Source organism: Prenolepis imparis, unplaced genomic scaffold (assembly GCF_030444845.1).
Source record: "Prenolepis imparis isolate NDT839.2.m4 unplaced genomic scaffold, iyPreImpa1.0 SCAF_2, whole genome shotgun sequence".
Lineage (NCBI taxonomy): Eukaryota > Metazoa > Arthropoda > Insecta > Hymenoptera > Formicidae > Prenolepis > Prenolepis imparis.
In genome coordinates this window covers 8,634,819-8,654,007 of record NW_028141160.1, presented here as the reverse complement: position 1 = coordinate 8,654,007, position 19,189 = coordinate 8,634,819, and the positions used below count along the sequence as shown (strand labels likewise).

General features: G+C 31.6%; 5 protein-coding genes and 1 long non-coding RNA gene across 10 annotated transcripts in view; 3 read left to right on the top strand and 3 right to left on the bottom strand.

Moving 5' to 3' along the window:
• The window catches only part of Arms (Ankyrin repeat-rich membrane spanning), a 38,635-nt gene extending 36,085 nt beyond the window's left edge, over positions 1-2,550 (bottom strand). The window contains exon 1 of one of the 4 annotated variants that reach the window (XM_083058429.1): positions 2,532-2,550. The gene's annotated coding sequence lies outside the window, so the exon portion shown is untranslated. Of the gene's footprint in view, positions 1-694; positions 878-2,531 lie in introns of those variants that run through there. The other 3 variants (XM_083058420.1, XM_083058424.1, XM_083058428.1) reach the window with 3 other exon arrangements.
• On the top strand, positions 1,046-2,557 carry LOC145948884 (tRNA (guanine-N(7)-)-methyltransferase). The gene is made up of 6 exons (XM_083058465.1): positions 1,046-1,499; positions 1,582-1,703; positions 1,774-1,958; positions 2,043-2,156; positions 2,250-2,351; positions 2,418-2,557. The coding sequence occupies exons 1-6, from the start codon at positions 1,414-1,416 to the stop codon at positions 2,547-2,549; spliced, it is 741 nt and encodes a 246-aa protein (XP_082914591.1). The 5' UTR covers positions 1,046-1,413; the 3' UTR covers positions 2,550-2,557.
• LOC145948887 (cilia- and flagella-associated protein 65) lies at positions 2,532-10,059 on the bottom strand. The gene is made up of 19 exons (XM_083058467.1): positions 9,790-10,059; positions 8,954-9,173; positions 8,336-8,601; positions 7,437-7,722; positions 7,048-7,254; positions 6,766-6,970; positions 6,285-6,530; positions 6,001-6,229; positions 5,519-5,875; positions 5,282-5,358; positions 4,909-5,173; positions 4,618-4,833; positions 4,366-4,554; positions 4,019-4,275; positions 3,670-3,922; positions 3,250-3,479; positions 2,942-3,110; positions 2,740-2,869; positions 2,532-2,671 (listed from the first exon to the last, which is right to left on the bottom strand). The coding sequence occupies exons 1-19, from the start codon at positions 9,889-9,891 to the stop codon at positions 2,583-2,585; spliced, it is 3,993 nt and encodes a 1,330-aa protein (XP_082914593.1). The 5' UTR covers positions 9,892-10,059; the 3' UTR covers positions 2,532-2,582.
• Positions 10,060-10,107: 48 nt separating this feature from the next.
• Positions 10,108-13,330, top strand: LOC145948883 (uncharacterized). The gene is made up of 4 exons (XM_083058464.1): positions 10,108-10,400; positions 10,515-10,747; positions 11,609-11,882; positions 11,999-13,330. The coding sequence occupies exons 1-4, from the start codon at positions 10,304-10,306 to the stop codon at positions 12,457-12,459; spliced, it is 1,065 nt and encodes a 354-aa protein (XP_082914590.1). The 5' UTR covers positions 10,108-10,303; the 3' UTR covers positions 12,460-13,330.
• A 24-nt stretch (positions 13,331-13,354) lies between these two features.
• Positions 13,355-17,877, bottom strand: LOC145948878 (acylamino-acid-releasing enzyme). Of its 2 annotated transcripts, XM_083058447.1 has the most exons (14): positions 17,586-17,877; positions 17,252-17,469; positions 17,006-17,169; positions 16,784-16,932; positions 16,407-16,668; positions 16,170-16,321; positions 15,911-16,079; positions 15,556-15,810; positions 15,337-15,474; positions 14,634-14,854; positions 14,441-14,520; positions 14,318-14,365; positions 13,906-14,121; positions 13,355-13,834 (listed from the first exon to the last, which is right to left on the bottom strand). In XM_083058447.1, the coding sequence occupies exons 1-14, from the start codon at positions 17,598-17,600 to the stop codon at positions 13,708-13,710; spliced, it is 2,214 nt and encodes a 737-aa protein (XP_082914573.1). In that variant the 5' UTR covers positions 17,601-17,877; the 3' UTR covers positions 13,355-13,707. The 2 variants fall into 2 exon arrangements, with proteins under 2 accessions (XP_082914573.1, XP_082914574.1); XM_083058448.1 differs by lacking the exon at positions 14,318-14,365.
• Positions 17,878-17,883: 6 nt separating this feature from the next.
• Positions 17,884-19,189, top strand: part of LOC145948885 (uncharacterized) — a 163,603-nt gene continuing 162,297 nt past the window's right edge. The window contains exon 1 of the long non-coding RNA XR_014427492.1: positions 17,884-18,300. This is a non-coding gene — a long non-coding RNA (uncharacterized LOC145948885). The remainder of the gene's footprint in view (positions 18,301-19,189) is intronic.

Sequence of the window (19,189 nt, the reverse complement as noted above, 5' to 3'; positions counted from 1 at the left end):
TTTTATATGAAAATCATATTATAGATTTAAATTTTATTTGCGTAACTTTCATGTTTAAACTTTACACTTTTTTCTGGATAATAGTCATTTTTGCAATCTTATAAATATTATAAAATATATTATATATATGTTGTATATAGAAAAAATTATTAATCTTGACAACGTAGGGCGTATCCGACTCGTGCGATATGAACGGAAAGTTAAAAAAAATAGTACAGAATGTTACATAAATATTTTATGGTATTTGCGTATAGAGAAAGAAGATTTGTATAATTTTTCTTGTTAGAAAATTCAAAAGATTTTAGGTCAAATTGTTGAACAAATAATTAACACGAATATGACTTAAATTTCACATCAATTACAATATTACACTAATCGAACAACGTTCCACGCGAATTCCTATTAATATCTTAACTTTTTATGTGTCCCTCGATAAAAAATGAAATGTCATTGATGAATCTGATAAGACTGTCAACGTACGTTGATGATCCGATTATTTATAATGCATTTTTAACCCAAGAAGAAAGTTAAAAATATTTGTAATAAAATATCTACGAAACAAAGATAAGACCGTGTGTTTGGGAAAAAACACGCGTATATACGTATGCACGCGCTTGAATCATCACGATTCCCATCACAAAGGAAAGGGATCTCCATTCCGTCACGGAATGGAGATCTCTAATTCTAACCTCACCTGGGAGGATTCCGCTATTCTCCGAGGTCCTCCGCTCTCCAACCGGCGTCGACTCACACGCGTTACATAAGCACCGCTTTTACTCGCGATTACATTTTACTGATGTCGCAAGACCGCGGCGAACGAAAAAAAACAACGTGTGCACAGTAAAATAAGGAGAACGTAAAGCGCCAAGATAACCGCTTCCTCCGTGTCTTTTTCTCCGTTCAACTCCGTTAATGCCGCTATCAGCCGCCAGGCGATGCGCGCCTCGCTTCGATCAGCTGATCGCCCGCGCACGTGCGCTTATGTGTCACAGAGTCGTATATATACTTTTTAAAAATTTTAAATATATATACAACATATATATATTTAATAAATGCATATTTATTAATATTCAAGTTTTTTCATTATCAAAGAATTGTAGAAAGATGTAATCAGATGCAGATAAAAATTGATTTATCATATTGTTCAGTCTTGTTTTTTCCGTATACAGGTTGTAATTTTTTTATTATATATTCTCTTTCTTTTCTTTTTCCTAAAGAGTTAACATATATTTCATTTATTTAACTATAGTAGAAATCAAAGTCTAATTACAAAGTGAATAATTAAGCACGTTTTATGTATTGTACATAACCTTTTAAAATACACACGCGTTACATTTTGACGCATTGCATCAGCGAAAGAAGAATTAGAGATAAGCATTTAATTAAAAAATATTTATTAAATATTCATTCGAGATGTCAACGACGCTGGCACTACCGCAAAAAAAATACTATAGACAACGCGCGCATTCGAATCCGATAGCTGATCATTGCATTGAATAGTGAGTAAAATTGTGTTATCTCTTTCATCAATTTTGAAGATTACAAAATCATTTTGTATAATTTATTATTTACATATTACAGTCCCATGAAACCAGAATTAATGGATTGGAGTGCCTTGTATCCACAATATTTTACCGGCAATGAGGAAACACAGAAATACGTAGAGTTTGCAGATGTTGGTTGCGGCTATGGAGGATTGCTTGGTAATTTATTTTTTGTAATCTAATATATATTTTAGTGAAAAATAAAAGTAATTAATAAATCAATTTTCAGTTGCCTTATCATCAATGTTTCCCGATAATCTGATACTTGGTATGGAAATTAGAGTGAAAGTATCGGACTATGTTATGGATCGCATTGCTGCTTTACGTTCACAAAATCCTGGTCAATACCAGAACATTGCTTGCCTAAGAACGAACGCCATGAAATATCTGCCAAATTATTTCTTCAAAGGACAAGTAAAGATAAAAGTCTCATTTGCCTGACATATAATAATATAAAAATATATAGTTTATATTAATTAGCATTCTTAATTTGTATAGTTAAAGAAGATGTTTTTCCTGTATCCAGATCCACATTTCAAAAAATCAAAACATAAATGGAGGATTATAAACAAGTCTTTATTAGCAGAATATGCTTATGTGTTAGCAGAAGGGGTAAGTGTCACTTAATTTCTTGTTTTAATTTTGTAGATAATTTAATAATTAATTTTATAGATAATTTTATAGTCTAATTTCTGTTATATATAGGCAACTGTATACACTGTAACGGACGTGAAAGATGTGCATGAATGGATAGTTGGACACTTTCAAGAACATCCATTGTTTAAAGAAGTTTCTAAGCAGAATTTGGCAAGTATTTGTAGCTATTTTTTTATATATGGCAATATAAATTAATCAAATTTTGTGTTAATATAGGCGACCGATCCTGTAGTGGAAAAATTATACGAAAGCTCTGAGGAAGGTAAAAAAGTAACCAGGAATAAAGGAAATAAATTCCTGGCTGTGTTCAGAAGGATTGCAGATACTTACATTGCAATGAGTAGCTAGCAGCAGCAGTTGTACATATACATTAATATCTGATCATTGTGCGGCGAAAGATATTCTTGATGCTAATCTTGATGGCATATAAGGATATTCGTCCCTCGGATGTAACAATCGTATTTCTGAAACTGATTGCAACAATTGAAACATTGAGAATTTGTTTTCTAAAAATAAAATATGATATTTCGCGATATACCTTGTTTGGTTGTCTTTCTTCTATTTATGCCAGCTACCATGTTCAAATAGTCTTTATGTCTGATATCTACATGCTGAATTAGATGTATGGTCTTTAAAGCGAATTCTTCGTGCATTATGATGAATAACATCTGAAAAATATAAAAAATCGATTAACAATTTTTGTTTTTAACAAATATTGAATACTAGAAATAATATCGTACTCTTTCCAATATATGATTGATTAACGCTCGTGGCGGTGAAATATACGATCTCTGTACCAATCTTTTTCTTTCGTGTAAATTCATTGTGAATTGCGAATAAAACAAATTCGATTCATTCTGCAAAACATCTTGTATAATATTTTTAAATACTTTACTATTGACTATTTCCCTAAAATAGAATGAAATGTATTAAATAAGATATTACATAAATTAAATATAAAACGTACGAAGTAAAAACATTCATAATTTAAATAAATTATAAATCTAAATTTTTTGCTCATTATATTTATAAAAATTAAGAATTTTACCATAATAGACCTTCTATAATAAATGAAGACCGACTTATATCCTCTTTTCTGAATGTTAGTATTTGTTTATCATTTTTTTCGATGCATATTCCTTTATTGGGAGGTGCATTTATTAATTCGTTCATTAAATTAATTTTTAGAAATTTATCTTCTACGCTATATATAGAACATCGAATCGTTATAGTTTTATAAAAGGTTTGAGGTTTCTCCAAAACTTCTATCGATGGTTTCTAAGAACAAAAAAAAAATTGAATGCAATTTAATGCTTAAAAAAAGATTTCATTATTTTTATATAACTTGAGTCTCCCCCCTTTCCTTCTGTTCAATTTTCTACAAATTTTATTTAAATTTTTCAAATATTTTCAAATGTTCAAAATTTTATGGAGTTTTAGTATATATATTATTTTTTTTTTTACTTACTGGAATATTGATGCCTTTTTCTGTAATAGTAAAATGCCCTTTTAATTCTCGAGACAAATCTTCTAATTTGTACACATTTCTCTGATAAGTTCGTCTTTGGCTGGTATTAATAAACTTGCACAGTATGTTAACATCAATCACGCAAGGATATTCTTTGGTGTTTATAGTTACGCAAAAAGTTTTAACAGCCATTGGTTTTATCAAGCCTTTTTGTGGATAAATTTCGACGTGAATTACTCCGGGGATCTCATTTCTGAAAGAAAGAAATAAATACTTATTCAATTGTAGGAGATCTATTTTAGATCAATAAATAATAATTTATTTCATAGATTAATTTAAAACAACAAACCTCTTCCATTCATAAGCGAGTACGTCTTGCACTGAATTATTGTACATCATAATCATCTTCACTACGTGATTATGCGTAGCTATGTGCGAAACATCTATACAGTCAACATTCAAATATATAGGAATATCATCGTCATTTTCATAATTACATACGGATGGTATATATTCTCCAAGTGTTGCTGGTTTATGTGGCAAGGAAGATTCGCCTTCCAATATCAGCTCTTCTTCTTCATCACCCAGAGTCAGACATAATCTACCCTGTACAGACAAAGAGATAATATTTTTGGATTTGAAAAAAGAAATAAATTATTCAATTTTTCTTTATTAAGTTTGTTGTATATGATAAACCTTAAATATGCCAAATTGTCGTGGCTGAAATTTTAAAAGGATCGGGAAGGAAGATTGCGGATTCACGATTACATGTGGAGTCGCACAGGAAAAAACCTCATAGCAGTATTCCTGATTTATTTTACGCATTGTTTTGGGATTTATGGAGAACGGGATACTGTGATTTGTGCCATTATGCACCCAACATACCTGAAAATTTTTCACAAAAAAATTGTTATAAGAATTATATTAAATTTAAATAAAAATAATGACCTGATAAATAGGACTCTTGTCTCCCAAGTAAATATGCTGAAACTTAAAATGCGTGCCGTTTAAAAGGTGGAGTTTATTGTCAGAATCGGATAATCCTTCGATCATCATGAATAAAAAAATATGACGATTGTTCCCAAGGTCCAAATCCCACTTTGATTCGGTCTTTCCTAATAATATGTAACGCAGCTCTAGATTTATGCAGTTTTCTTCTTCTGGCTGCATTTTATTAAAATATATGTAAGATAATGGTAATACAAATTAATGATTAAATATTAATGTATAACGTTATACTTCAAGATTTCCCGTTTTTGGTTGCACAGAGCACACTTTTCTGTGCAAACAATCGTATTTCGCACGTTGCAACGAGAAGCCTTTTGCAACAGGTCGACAAGAACAGAGCTGCACTCTTTTAATACTCCAAGAAGCAGTCACTGCAGTTACGTTTCTTAAAAGCAATTTTACAATAACGGGATTTTCATGTAAGACCATCGCCGGAAAGTTTACATACAGCGTTTGTGACGTTTCCGGTTGTAGATCTCGAAGTAACGTATTGAAGCTAACAATAAGATTAAAAAATTTATAATCTATTATATAGACAGTATAAAATATTTATATGACAATATAAAATTATCGACATTGCATAGACGATATGAAATTAGCATACACATTTATTTTCATCAGCTTCCAAAAAAAAGCTTTGCTCACATCCGGACAAGGCCCGTAACATTGTAAATCCATCACCTATTATTCATAATACAATTGCTAGACATATACAAATTATTATACACATATTATACTATTAAAATATATTTTTATTAATAAACTGTTAATGTCCTGTTAATAATCCTATATTTTAAAATAGCATTTCGAATTATATTTTGAAATAATGCTGCGAAATTACTTTTAAGGTGGGTAACACGCATAAAAAGCGCAACTTGCAGATATTTCTTGGCATCTGGTTCGGAATTAATGCGTCTGTATGAAGATTTAGTCTCACAAAATATTGAACGAAAAGTTCATAATATCCCGGTGTGGTGGGTGTAAAAGAAACGGTGATCATTTTATTTTGTCCGGCGAACACAGTGTCTATATTCGGTTGTATTTTTACATCACGTTCTATGTTTCCGATCGGCCAATTACAATGACTACACGTTATCTTGTAATGAATATTTACCGGACTCAAGTTAAATATATGAAAATTTAATTCTCTTGTAGCTTTGTACGTCTGAACTCCGAAATTTAATTCGTCGGGCGTTGACTGGCGAATATCAATATGTAATATGTAATAATATACGTTGCGGAAGTTATTTAATATTATGCTTCATTATCATTTAACATATTTATATTTTAATTTACAAGATATATATGTATATTTTAATTTACCACAAGATAGCCAGATTCGCAGCTTCCTATCACGTGTAATGTTACACAAACGGTGGGACCAACGGGAATTTCATTTTTTAACACAATTAAAATGCACTTTACGTCAAACTCATAATCTCCTATTGTGGTAGGGCAAAATATCCATTCGTGAATGACGGTATCATTAGAGTAAATTATGTTATTTTCATTTTGAAGTTGGAGTTCAGGTGCCGCGTTAATAAATTCGTATCTAAAAATTCGACATTAATCAAAGAAGATTAAAATATATCGTTATAAAAATTTACTTTAACGTATGTCGAGTAATATTTCGCATGCAGAATTGCTGCGATTCCTGACAATATGGAAATGTCGGTGCAAAAGTCACGAGATTTTGATCGCTAAAACTGGCATTAACATATTCCGCGAATCCACGAAAATCTATGAAACACTCCGATTTTGTATTTCCGTTGAAACGTATTGCCCAACGTTCCACGTAAACGCGTTCGTTGTCAGTTCCGGGTAACATGCCGACTACAATGATTTGATAATCTCTAGAAAGGATAATAATATGATAAAGATCATAATATGTCTCGTTGATCGAGAAAAAAATTTCTTAAAAATATCACGTCATCAAATGTTATGTAAAAGTGTGTGTACAATCCGTAATGATACAAAAATCATGACAGTCGCTCTAAATTATATATTTAGCTATGCGCGATGCAAATGAAATGATTTTTAATCTACGCTAAATCTGAATAATTTGGATAATATTAAATGCAAGTATACTGATGAATTATTCCCATCATCGGCTTCACGATAAAGTGGCTCGATGTCGGCGGTATAAAACGATACATCAATGGCAAGTGTCCGAATTTTTTTATCAGGAACGTGGTATAAACCGGAAACGACGGTAAACAAGGAGGTATTTTGACTATGTGAGGTATTTCGTACTGGGGAATCCAACCATCAGAACAAATAGGAAACGAATGACCTATAAAAAAAAGAGCTTGTGATATCGCCGTCGAATTAAGCAAGGTAATTGCAGCATTATTATACTATTTGCTATACCGATTAATCGTACGGATGTGATTGGAGGAAATATAAGGGTTTCCTCATAAGGAAGATCTTCTTCCTGTTCGGTAAAAACATATCCGACGAATTCTCGTGCGTATAAGTTACTCCCTTTGTTGGGATTAAATGTGACTTCGAACAAAACTGTCTGACACGCTGGTACTTTCGCGATTGCGGGTGTTATATAAAAAATTTCTTCAACATCTATACAAAATCTTATATTAATTGTCGATAAAAAATAGACAAATAAATCAATGTGCTTATAATTATTATAATCATTTTTATAATTTCCGCGATACTTTAGATAATCTCGTAAAATAAGAAAAAAAGATAGAAAAAATATTAATGATAATATAATCATATACATCATAATTCAAGGATGAAACCTTGATCCCATTTAATTAATACGTCAGACCGAGTATGGTTAGTAAGGCATAGAGTTTCCGAAATTTTTTGCGTAGCATTTTCTGTCATCAAATTAGCTTGACCAAAATCGATGTAATTTTTCGATAAAGAGATCGCAGGTAAATCTTGCGCTGCGACGATAGTATCGCTCGTGTATCCTTCGAAACCATTCTTCAATCTCGCAGGATAATTAAAACGATTCTGTATATTTGCTTTATGTAATAATGTCGAGCTGCAGTAACCGTACACTTCTATAATAATCGGTTTCTGTAATTCGCAAAAGATTATCACCTGAATAGTTTATATAAGAGATGAAAATTTAAACGTGATTTGAAACTGAAACAGCAATTAATATAGAGGAAAGTTTTACAACAATGTTATTTTAATTTCATTACCTGGCTACAAACTAATGATAAGCATCATATAAACAACGTATCTAAAAAAATATCCTTTTGCATAAAATTTTAAACTTTTAATTATTGACTAATTAAAAGTTTAATCTATGCAAAAGGACACATTTATTTAAATACATGTTATTTATACGATGCTTGACATTATTTTGCAACCAGGTATGGAATTAAAATAACATTACGTAAAATTTTATTTAATATATTATATTCATGTAACTTAATTTAATTTAAATTTTATTTCTTTTCATAATAAAAGAGATTGATTCGACAATTTATGAGAATTTTTCTCTTATTTTTTATTAATGACAAATATCATTTTGCATTCCTCATTAAAGAATAAGTACTTTTTATTCGTAGATAAATGAATTATTTATAAGATCTGCATTCAGAATGCTAATCATGACATTATCAGAGATTTATGTCATGTTTGTTTAATTTTAATTTGTTAAAAATTTAAATCTTTTCGTTACGTGATTCAGAATTAAACACGGCAAGTGATAAGTGTAGATTCCAGCTTCCTGAGACGCGAAAGTGATAGTTATGTATTTGCGAGAATGAGACCCGATGTATCCTTGCTTCGGATCGACTTTGAACGATCTTTGCGCCAGATCGATGTCGAACATAAAAATCGCCGTGGCTTTGGAATCATTAATGAACCTGATCCGCTTCTTCGTTTCATAATTCTCGCTCGTGCATATCATGACTAATCTCGTTGTCGACGAGGAAATTATTGGTCCTAGGTATATTATTAGCCACGTCATACACGATGACGTTTATTCAACGTAAACATCATTTCAAGACCGAACAAGAAAGTACGACTCAGCGTCCAGATAATTAATGAATCATAATCGTTTGCAACTGCATTCGACGAAATTAAGCGAGACGTTATTTAGGATGAGGTGACATTTGTCTTATCTTAATCGCGACTTAGCTTTTATAAATAGTAAGATAATATTGTGACTAGAGGATTCTTTCTCTCTCTATCAATTTCAGTCGCACTTCGGCGATTTAATTTCTTTAATTTAAAAAAATTAAAAATCTCCTGAATCATATAAATCGAAAAATAAAACAAATAAAATATTTCTTACCTATACACGTTCCACGGACTCTAACTTCCGCTCGTTCGCCCACGGAATCCACAATCGTAAAGTAATCGATGTTTACGGAGAGCGGCACGAACGGTCGATAGCATATTTTACACTTGTATACTTGACCGGGGGGCAAAGTCCAGGAATAGCTGCATAATTCGAACACGTGGTCCAGAGGATTCGTAGCGGCGTCTCTTCGAGCTTCGTAAATCTGCTCCACCTGCATTTCAATTCAATCAATCATTAATCGTAATCATGATTTATTATGATTTGCAAATTTTACGATTTTTTTATACTCTGCGAGAGAATTTTCTCTTAAAATTGATGGGCCTTTGAATGTACCCTGAAAATCATATATGGTATGGAAAGAATTTTATGAGAATTTCTCTAATTAATATTTATCATAATAAAAGTAATATCTATCATCACAATTATAAAATATAAAATATGTTTGATTAATTTTACTATGCAGTTTAGTAAAATTAATCAAACATGTTTTATATTTTATTGTAATAGATATTATATTTTTATTGTGATAAATATTAATCACAGAAATTCTCATAAAATTCTTTCATCCATACCATATTGTCCCACGATATTATCATGATTTTCAGGTTACATTCAAAGGCCCATATTCTGGATCTTCTTTTATCGATAAAAGCGCTTTATTTAAGCATATAAAAGCGCTTTATTTAAGCATTTAAGCTGTAACAGAAACTATATATGCTTAACAGCGCTTTTATCGATAAAAGAGGAGGAGAAAATTCTCTCTGTGTACGAAATACTTAAACATCGTCGCCGCAAATAACAAATCGCAAATATCATATTATACTAACGCAACTTTCGTTGATTATCTCTATCCATTTGACAGCCGCGGCGCCAGCTTCTACTTCGCCAAACTCCACGTGAATTTTCCTATTCAGGGCTTCGCAGCCCATTGTTCTTTCCTTAATTATATCCGATATCAATTAACGTTTCTCTCGTTCCTCCTCCAAAGTGAACGTTGCTCCGAAAAAGCGCGTCGCAAGTCGTGACGTCATTCGAGGTATCGATCGCTCGCTCGCGATCGATGCCTCGCGACTCTCGATCTCAATGTCGTCCTCGGATGACGTCACGACTTGTTTTGGTCGTGTCCTCTCCCGATCGCGAGGAGGGGGCGACGTCGCAGAATCGCCTTCCTGGTCGCTCTTACTCCATTTCGCGAAAATAATCCCCGCGGAATCTCCCTCGGCGCGGCGGTGGAGAAGAGTAAACGGCGTCTCGTTCATCGCGTGCAGGTCTTTCTCACGTTCTACATATATGGCTTTGTGACACTTGCGAGTCTCGCGCGCGCGAGAGCAAAAAGAAAACATGGTCCAGCCACGCGCCTCGTCGTCGAGCGTCGTCTACGTCCTGATCGCGATCGCGCATCTCTGTTCCTGCGCGCGTTACGAAAATTACAACGATTGTAAGTTTGTTGAAGATGTAATGACACGTGTGCTGTGTGTGTATATATATATAATATATATGTGTGTGTGCGGGTTCTCTCGTTTCTAACCTCACCTTCTGCGCCTTCCCGTAGATGCCCTCGAGAACGACAAGATCTGTCATCCTCTGAACAAGAGGCACCAGCACGATCTGCGAAATGGTACAGCAGCGATTGTTACAGCCCGTCACATATTCGATCGTTGGGTCGTGAAAAATGATCAAATGTGTCGGTTCACCTTCAAGACCGCGAGGGGCGAGGGTCTCTTTGCGGTTATCCACAAAATGTTTTTTCGACGCCGGGGCGACGAATGTGTGGATTATGTACAGGTGAGTTTAATAAGTATACGGATGATGAGCAAATTTTCCCTTTAGTTTAATCGGGCGCTTCACTGCTGGAATTTTTCGCCCTGAAAAAATAAAACATATTACAATTATATTTTGATTTTTAAATAATAACATTATTAAAATAAAATATATATATAGTAAATCAAATCATTTTTATATCGTAAATATTAGTTTCAATGTTTCATAGATACATTAAAATGCATTCCTAAATTTTGTGCACTTTACACAAAGTTTTAGAGTATGTATGTATATAAAATTATATCCATATTATAATGTTAATATATACAGTTTATTACTTAAGAAGTAACTGTGGTTAATCTATAACTATATTCAGCTTTGAAAACATCTCTCTTGAACGTCTAGTAGTAGTTATTTAGCATTATATATTTACTTGGCATTTATGTGTCAAGTATGATATAATATTGTTCTAAGAAAAGAAATTTTAATTTCTTCAATACAATATATTACAAATATACTATATATTATAAGAAACCTGAAAAATATTACATATAACAAAAATTTGGTTAATCAACGATTCTAAAGAATTTTCTGAAATTATATTTTAATAAATTTCAAATTAATTTTAATTAAATTAATTTTTTCAAATTATTAAAATGATAGATTGTATTAGCTTTCAAATCAAGCTTTCAATAAAGTTTGATAGAATTGAATTTTAATTTATATAGAGATAATGTACATATTATGTGCTTCTACATTTTACATTAAAGAAATTTATAGTTTATTATTATTGATTATATTGGAGCAAAAAATTAATCAAGATTGTACCTTGATATAATAAAATTTACACTTGCAGCATTAGCTTTTTAACAGGTGTTTTGTTAGTTTAAGAGAAGCGACGGTCATTCTACGGGCAAGTTCTGTGGAGTGGTAGACCGTCAGGCAATGTACTTTCCAGTTCCTGAATTTGAAAAAAATTCACATAATATGGATGACACCCTGCACGACCAGTTTGCCGAATTTGATCCCATTAAGAAGATGAAACTGCTTTCAATGGAAATTATTACAACAGAATTGGAAACTGACATATTCATCTCCAAGGAGAAACTGATAGAGGGAGAATACCTAGATCTGAGTATAGTTTACACTCCATACAGAAGTATGTTTCTCATTCTAATATATCTAATATCTAATACTCTAATATATCTTATATACATCAAATGTAACAAATATATATACACTACCGACTATATGATTTGATAATTTATTTTGCAGATTGCAAGAAGGTGGATTTTGACCGATACAGACCGATTGGACGTGACATTTGCATTCGGAAGGAATATCTGTGCGATATGATTTACAATTGTCCACTCGGTATTTGTTCGGACGAGGTTAATTGCTCATACATCACCGATCGGTTTCCCAGAGACGATACTGCCACGAAAGTCACCGTAGGAGCAGTCACCACCATAATCCTCTGCTTCATCATTTTCCTCATGTGTCTGTGGATCTGCAAGAAATCTCGCAAGTTGTGCTGGTCATCGGATTGCGCTGGTCCGCACGTCTGCTCCCGACCTGGTTCCTTACCGGACGCGGACGGAGGTCTGGGATCCAATCGCGCGGTACCCACGGCTCCTATGTTGGAGGTCGCGGTGTCTTCTCCCGTTGCGAACAAGGATCTGCCTCCCAGTTACGACTCGTTGTTCCCCGAACAGAGTAATCCTGCCAGATCGTAAGTTATTGAATCTGATTAGAGTTAAGTGCGTTGAACACGTCGTCTAATGTTTTAATTAGACGCTGTGTTGCGTGCATCCATATGACGTAACCATAGGCCGTCCTTTTCCCCCACACATGTATCTGTTCCACAAAGTGTGAACAAAATTCTGTTGGAAATAAGAAGACATTGATAAGAAAAATATAAAAATTAATTAACGTGAATGCAGCATCAATATTGATGTCATGTGCCAACACGAGCTGAAAGATATAAGCAGCTTTAGAATGTTATTGATACATATAGACAAACCATAAAATCGAGAGACAGAGTTGTAATAAATATGTATAATAGCTACTATTCTTTAACAACGAATTTTTTTCTCGGACGAATTCTCATTTCATGTTCCTCCTTTCTAATATGTAAATAAGAAGAGTAAATCTTTAAAAATCAATGTTTTCTATACATAAATTTTGATAAATTTAATCAACACAATCAATCCTCGCACAATCGAAGTGCAATCTATCATCCATATACAGTTACGTCACTATTATATTAACGTCATGTTTGTTTATTGACAAGATTACAATGCACAGTTAATACCTAACTCGGTTAAGTTTTGTTTTTTCTTATGTATAGCTTTAAGTTTTGAGTTTGGTATTACTTTTTAATAAATATTAAAATGTATATTGCGAGAAATTTGATTATTAATCAAAGAAGGAACATAGATCATGAAAATGCTTTTTGATATTTAACAAAATATAATTACGACTTTTCTTACATCAAAATATCAGTGCAGTATTTTTTTAAATATGTCAATTAAATTTAAAGTTATTTCTTATTGATATTAACCTTTCTCATTTAAATTATATACTATTGTATTTTTATTAATATTAGGCAAAAAAAATGAATTGTAACTATTTCGAAGAAAAAAGAACTTTAATAGGATCTATTGTGTTCATATAGACATTCACAAAACAAATGATATATGAACTTGCTATATTGTAGCATACTTTTTGATAAACGATATATCTTATTTAGGTATGTGCGGAGATATGTTTATAACAACTTTTGTATCTATAAAAGTATAAAAATTTTATAACAATATATACAGACCCTATAGACGTGTGTGTATATTTTTGAGATTGAATGTTATATAAGCCTCTTTATAAAATGTACGTAACAATATTGTGTAAATATCCAATTTGTGATAATAAAGACTTATAGATATATATATATACATGTAAAAAATCAAATGTTAGTAGATGAAGATTTATTTTTTGTCTTTGAATTCTGTATGTATAGATGTATGCTCGAGTAACCATAAACAATCATTAATTACATGATCAATCTCAGCTGGTCCAGTTGCTAATGGATGATTGTCATCGTATACAAGCATTCTGCAATTTTTTCGATAATACAATGCACAATTTTGAGTCAATTTTGTACTTAAATATAGGTATCAACTTACTTAGTTTTCACTTTGTTAGTTTTGAGCCGATGGTACCACATTGTTCCTTGAGAGGATGGTACTCGTAAATCTTTTGCCCCAATGCAAATCAAAGTGGGTGCCTTAACTTTATCGATGTGCGAAATCGGCGAGCATTTCTTCATTTTTACGAACATGTCGATGTTATCCGGCCAAGAACCGCTAATCATGTAAGAGAAACCTGCCTCTACAGCGCACCTGCAATTAAAATTAAATAATGTTCGTATTAAAATACAATTTGACGCGAGTCCAAATATTTGTGTGAATTATCGTCACATATAATTCACCATTCACATTTAGAGAAAGGAAAAAGAGAAAAAAGGAAAACTGTATTTCAGTCAAGTTTAGATTAGTCGCGATTGATGGATACATTTGAGATAACGATTAAGCTTACACATTATGAAGATATGCTATTTTCTCTTCCTTAGTCAGAGTATTGCGACTGAAATACAAATACGGGATATTGAATAATTTAGACGTGAATAATAACGTTATTAGATCTTCAGTATCTTTTTACCAATCAGGGATATCCGATATACCAAACATGATGGAGATATCGATCACCGGATTTCTCGCGACTACTGCTTTGTACATATCCTGAAATAAAAATAATTTTTATACTGAATGAATATATTTTTGTTTTGTGTATAACTTAGCAATATTTAAATTACTAGTTTATTATACAAATTCATTATATTTGTTTTGCTTACCGGAACTTGTCCACTTAAATGTGTTACCAAAAATCCACCATGAGATCCACCGCAAAGACCTACGCGTTCAGGATTGAGCCAAGGATACTTTTTGATTGCTTCTTGCGTAGCAGTTATACAGTCCTTCACATCTATGTCCCCAACTTTTCCTTGAAGATATTCTACGGTCGCGCTGCCCATTCCCGTGGAACCACGATAATTCACTTGTACTACTGCAAAACCTGAAAATTTTATGTAATTAATTCACTATGCATATATAATCTCTTTGAACATTACAGATTTAGATAGCGTCCTTAAATATCTGTTCCAAGAACTTGATTTTTGTTCATGATGCACAGATCACTTTCTAAGTACTATTAAAATTCATTAGGCAAACAAAAATTATATGAGATTTATGTAAGAATATAAGATTATATAAAAAAAAAAATATCTTTCCTGTTACAGTGTATTTTATTGAGTATCATGTTCTGTCACTTCAATTTTTACTTTACTATTAGATGTGCGAATCGAATCTATTCTCTTATAAAACAGTATAAACAAGCGGAAGAATATCAATGCGTAGGATTGGAATAATAAAGATAGAAGCAGGCATTTATAAAGAATAGAATGATCTGGATTGATTCTCGATCATTTGCGCCCTATATATTTTTCATTTATATATTTGCAGAGAGAAATAGAGAAATAAAAGATTTAAACATAATACCTGCTGATACCAAGAAAGAGTGATCCAATGAAAATATGTTTGTGAAATTGCTATGAGGGCCTCCATGTGGAATCACCACAAAAGGAACTGATTTATCTTTACCACTTTTTGGACCAAAATAAATGAAGTTAAACTGTCCTGAAAATAACATATACAAAGATATAAGTTTTTGAGTTTTTAGTTATAAAATAAATCATACAAACAATGCAAGCCACTTACTTATGCTGTCATCGTTGTTATAAATATATTCATTAGGTTCGTATATAATTTCTTTAAGCTCGTCAATTTTCATTGGAGTTGTAATCGTAGTCCTTGCGGTATCGTCAATATTTGCTTCTTCTCTTTTAAAACGACCTACCGTAAGACTGGCAGGTTGTGTTAAGGAAGTATTTAAAAATGCAATTATATCCCCTTTTACATCCAATATAGAAAGACTGCTTCCATCATTTTTTATTTCAGTAATATCTTTCGTTTCTGTAAATAAAATTTATAATTTTTGTGAATGATAAGTGTAACAGGGAAATATTAATGTGATAAATTATAGTTCTATCTACAAAAAATCTTTATATCTTACTTATATTAACAATGTATGAAATGATATTGTTCCTTTGAGGTGTACTGAAAAATAAGTACTGAGAATCATCACTCCAACAATTATGAGGTAAACGACCATATATTCCATAAAAGTGTCTGTTATGATTAATTGTTTTGCTCATTTTTACTTTTTCCACAATTTCGTTAACCTAGATTTAAAATAGAAAAGTTTAATACTTAAAACAGTAAATAAGTTTTCCCCTTAATTTCTAATGTAATTTTTAAGTTAATATAATTACATGGTTTTTCTCTATTCTCAAATCTCGTAACATAAGCGCGTGTGCATTATGATGTGGGACAGCACCAGCTTCTCTTTGTAACCAAATAAGATAATTTCCATCAGGGCTAATTCTAGGGCTGTGTACAGCGCATCCTTCGTCAGATAACTTCCCTGTGTAATAAAAGTTATATTTTCTTGTCGTTTTATATATATATATATACTTTCTATATAACAAAATTATTTAAATATTTCTTACGGAATTCTCCATTTTTCAATAAGAATATCCAGGAATATCTGTTGGTGCATGCAATTAGACCTAAATATTGTGGCTCGTGTTTCCAAGCGACACCGACTACATCCTGATCTTTTGTCCAAATCACTTGACCAGGAGAAAGCTCATCTGGTATTCCAGATAAAACTGTAATGTTGTCTGTTGTCGTGTCAAGAACTACAATGACAGGTCTATGTTTTCCTACCAATTGCTCTCCCCAGTTTGGTTTATAGATATATTCATTACCCTGAATTAACAAGAAAGATATAAGTAATGATACAAAATATGATCAATTATTCATATTCAATATTCATATTCATATTCAAAAATTAGAGTATTAGATGTATTTAAAAAAGTCTCACCACTGTTGTTTCTTCATCCTCTTTCTTCTCCTTATCTTTCTTATCTAATGCTTTTTGTTTATAAAATGGTTCTGATTTAGGAAGCTTCTTTTCTGCTATATATAATATTTTGGTATTATCAGGGGACCACTCAAATGATCGGAATTCAACTGCAAAAAGAAGCATATAGTTTTAATATTAAATAGTTAATATTAAAAAATAAAATTTAAGATTTGTTCATACTATCTGTATAAACATCTCCATGAACATCCAAAGCAGATAGATCGTAATTCTTCACAAAATGCTGCTTATCCCAAATTTCTATAAATTGTTTTGTAGAATTATCAATTATAGCTTGTCGCAACACAGCTCTACGTTCTTCATTTTTTGTCAAGGTTGACATGAGCCTATTTAAAACAGATTTATTCAAATGTAAATATTGTGAATGTTTCATACTATTTATTAGAGATATATGCAAATTGTACATACTCTGTGGTAACATCAATTGGAAATTCACTGGAGATTGGAGTTAGATCTGAATTTAAGTCATATTTCTGTAAGAAACGTTGATCCGTCTTCCTCTCTAGATTTCTTTGTGTCCATAAGCCTTGCATGGATAATCTACCATTTGCAGTGCCCAGAATCCGTGCACCGCTTAAGGATGGATGTGTAGCTAACGATTTGTATAAGTTTACCAATTCCTTTACCTGCAAAATATACATTTCTTTTGTATATACAATCATTTCATACGTTATTTTAGCACAGATTTTTTGCCATAAAAAAAATTAGAAATAAGAAATATATAAAAAAAATTATTATATACCTGTGCAGATGTCATTTTGATTTTCTTGTATCGTCTCTTGATGCAACTTACGATACGAATATTGAAAAATACACATACGTCTAGTTCAAGAGAGCATTTAAACAGTGATAACTAATGATAACACTGATAACGCCAGCAGATATATGGCGCAATTAATGTGCGATATCGTTATGTAATTAATGATATCGTACTACTTATCACAATCGTTGTATAAATACAAAATGCAAACCGTGAAAAAACACCCAACTCCGAGAGATATTACATTTGATTATAAACTAACCGAAACCACCGACGAGATACTATTAAACTAACCATATATTTTGTAGCGCAGAGATCACTTTCAGCGCCGCTACTCGGGTTATGAGTGAACTAAAATCAGTCACGTGACAAGAGCTGTGAAGTTTGTTGCGAAGAGACCAGTTTCAGCGCCGCTACTCGGGCTACGAGCGAACTAATCAGTCACGTGACAAGAACTGCGAACTGTGAACGTGCGAAGAGCAATTTCTTTATTTAAGCGCAGAATTTTCTTTCAAGTTTATTTCAATCACAGTTAATTCTTTATAACACATTGCATGAAATATTGCAACAAGTGTATACAAGTTTATGTGAAATCGTCGGTGGTAACGACAATAAGTTTTTTCAATGTTGAGAAAAGAGAAGCATCTGAAGTACACACACATACAAGAAAGATGAAAAGAAAGATGAATAAACTCATGTAAGTAACATTTGTTTAATAATTTGCTTCATTTTCGACTAATTCTTTAGTCATCATTTATTACTAACGATAATAACCTAACCTAACGATGCAGTTTCTAATATTCAATTTTAATTTCATTAAAAATTTTATACAAAACAACTATATATGAAATATATGTTCATACATATATATATATTTAGTTATAATTATATATGAAATATGTCCATATATATAATTAGTTATATATAATTAGATATACTTCTATATTTTTCTTTAAGCATGTTTAAATTTGCAATACTATAGACTTTTCATGATTGATCTTATGATAAATTTTTGTCAATCTATTCGTTATCAGTCGACTTAAAAATAATTAATAATTATTTAATAATTATTGCAAAGTAATACAATACATAATACACTAGAGCACAGGAGAAGGAATGTACTATAACAAAAAATCATATACATGTTAATAAGTATATGATACTTGGATATAAATAGCGTTTATCAAGAATTTGTATTTTACATTATTTTTATAAGACAAAATGACTTAAAATTAATAAAGTGGCAAAGTAAATAAATATTTCATTAATTTAAATCTGTACTTGTTTGCTTTTTATGGTACTTATCCATTCATGCCATCGACATACTTATATCTTGATATTAGATATAATGTCTAATGTCGATGGCATGAAAGGATAAGTACCATAAATAAAGCAAAGTACAGATTAATGAGATGATATTTATTTATTGCCACTTTATTAATTTTAAGTCACTTTGTCTTATGAAAATAACGTAAAATACAAACAATTCTTGATAAATTATACTTATCTTGTATCTAAGTATCACTTATACTTAACATATATATGATTTTTGTTATAGTACATTTCTTCCCCTGTGTTCTAGTATA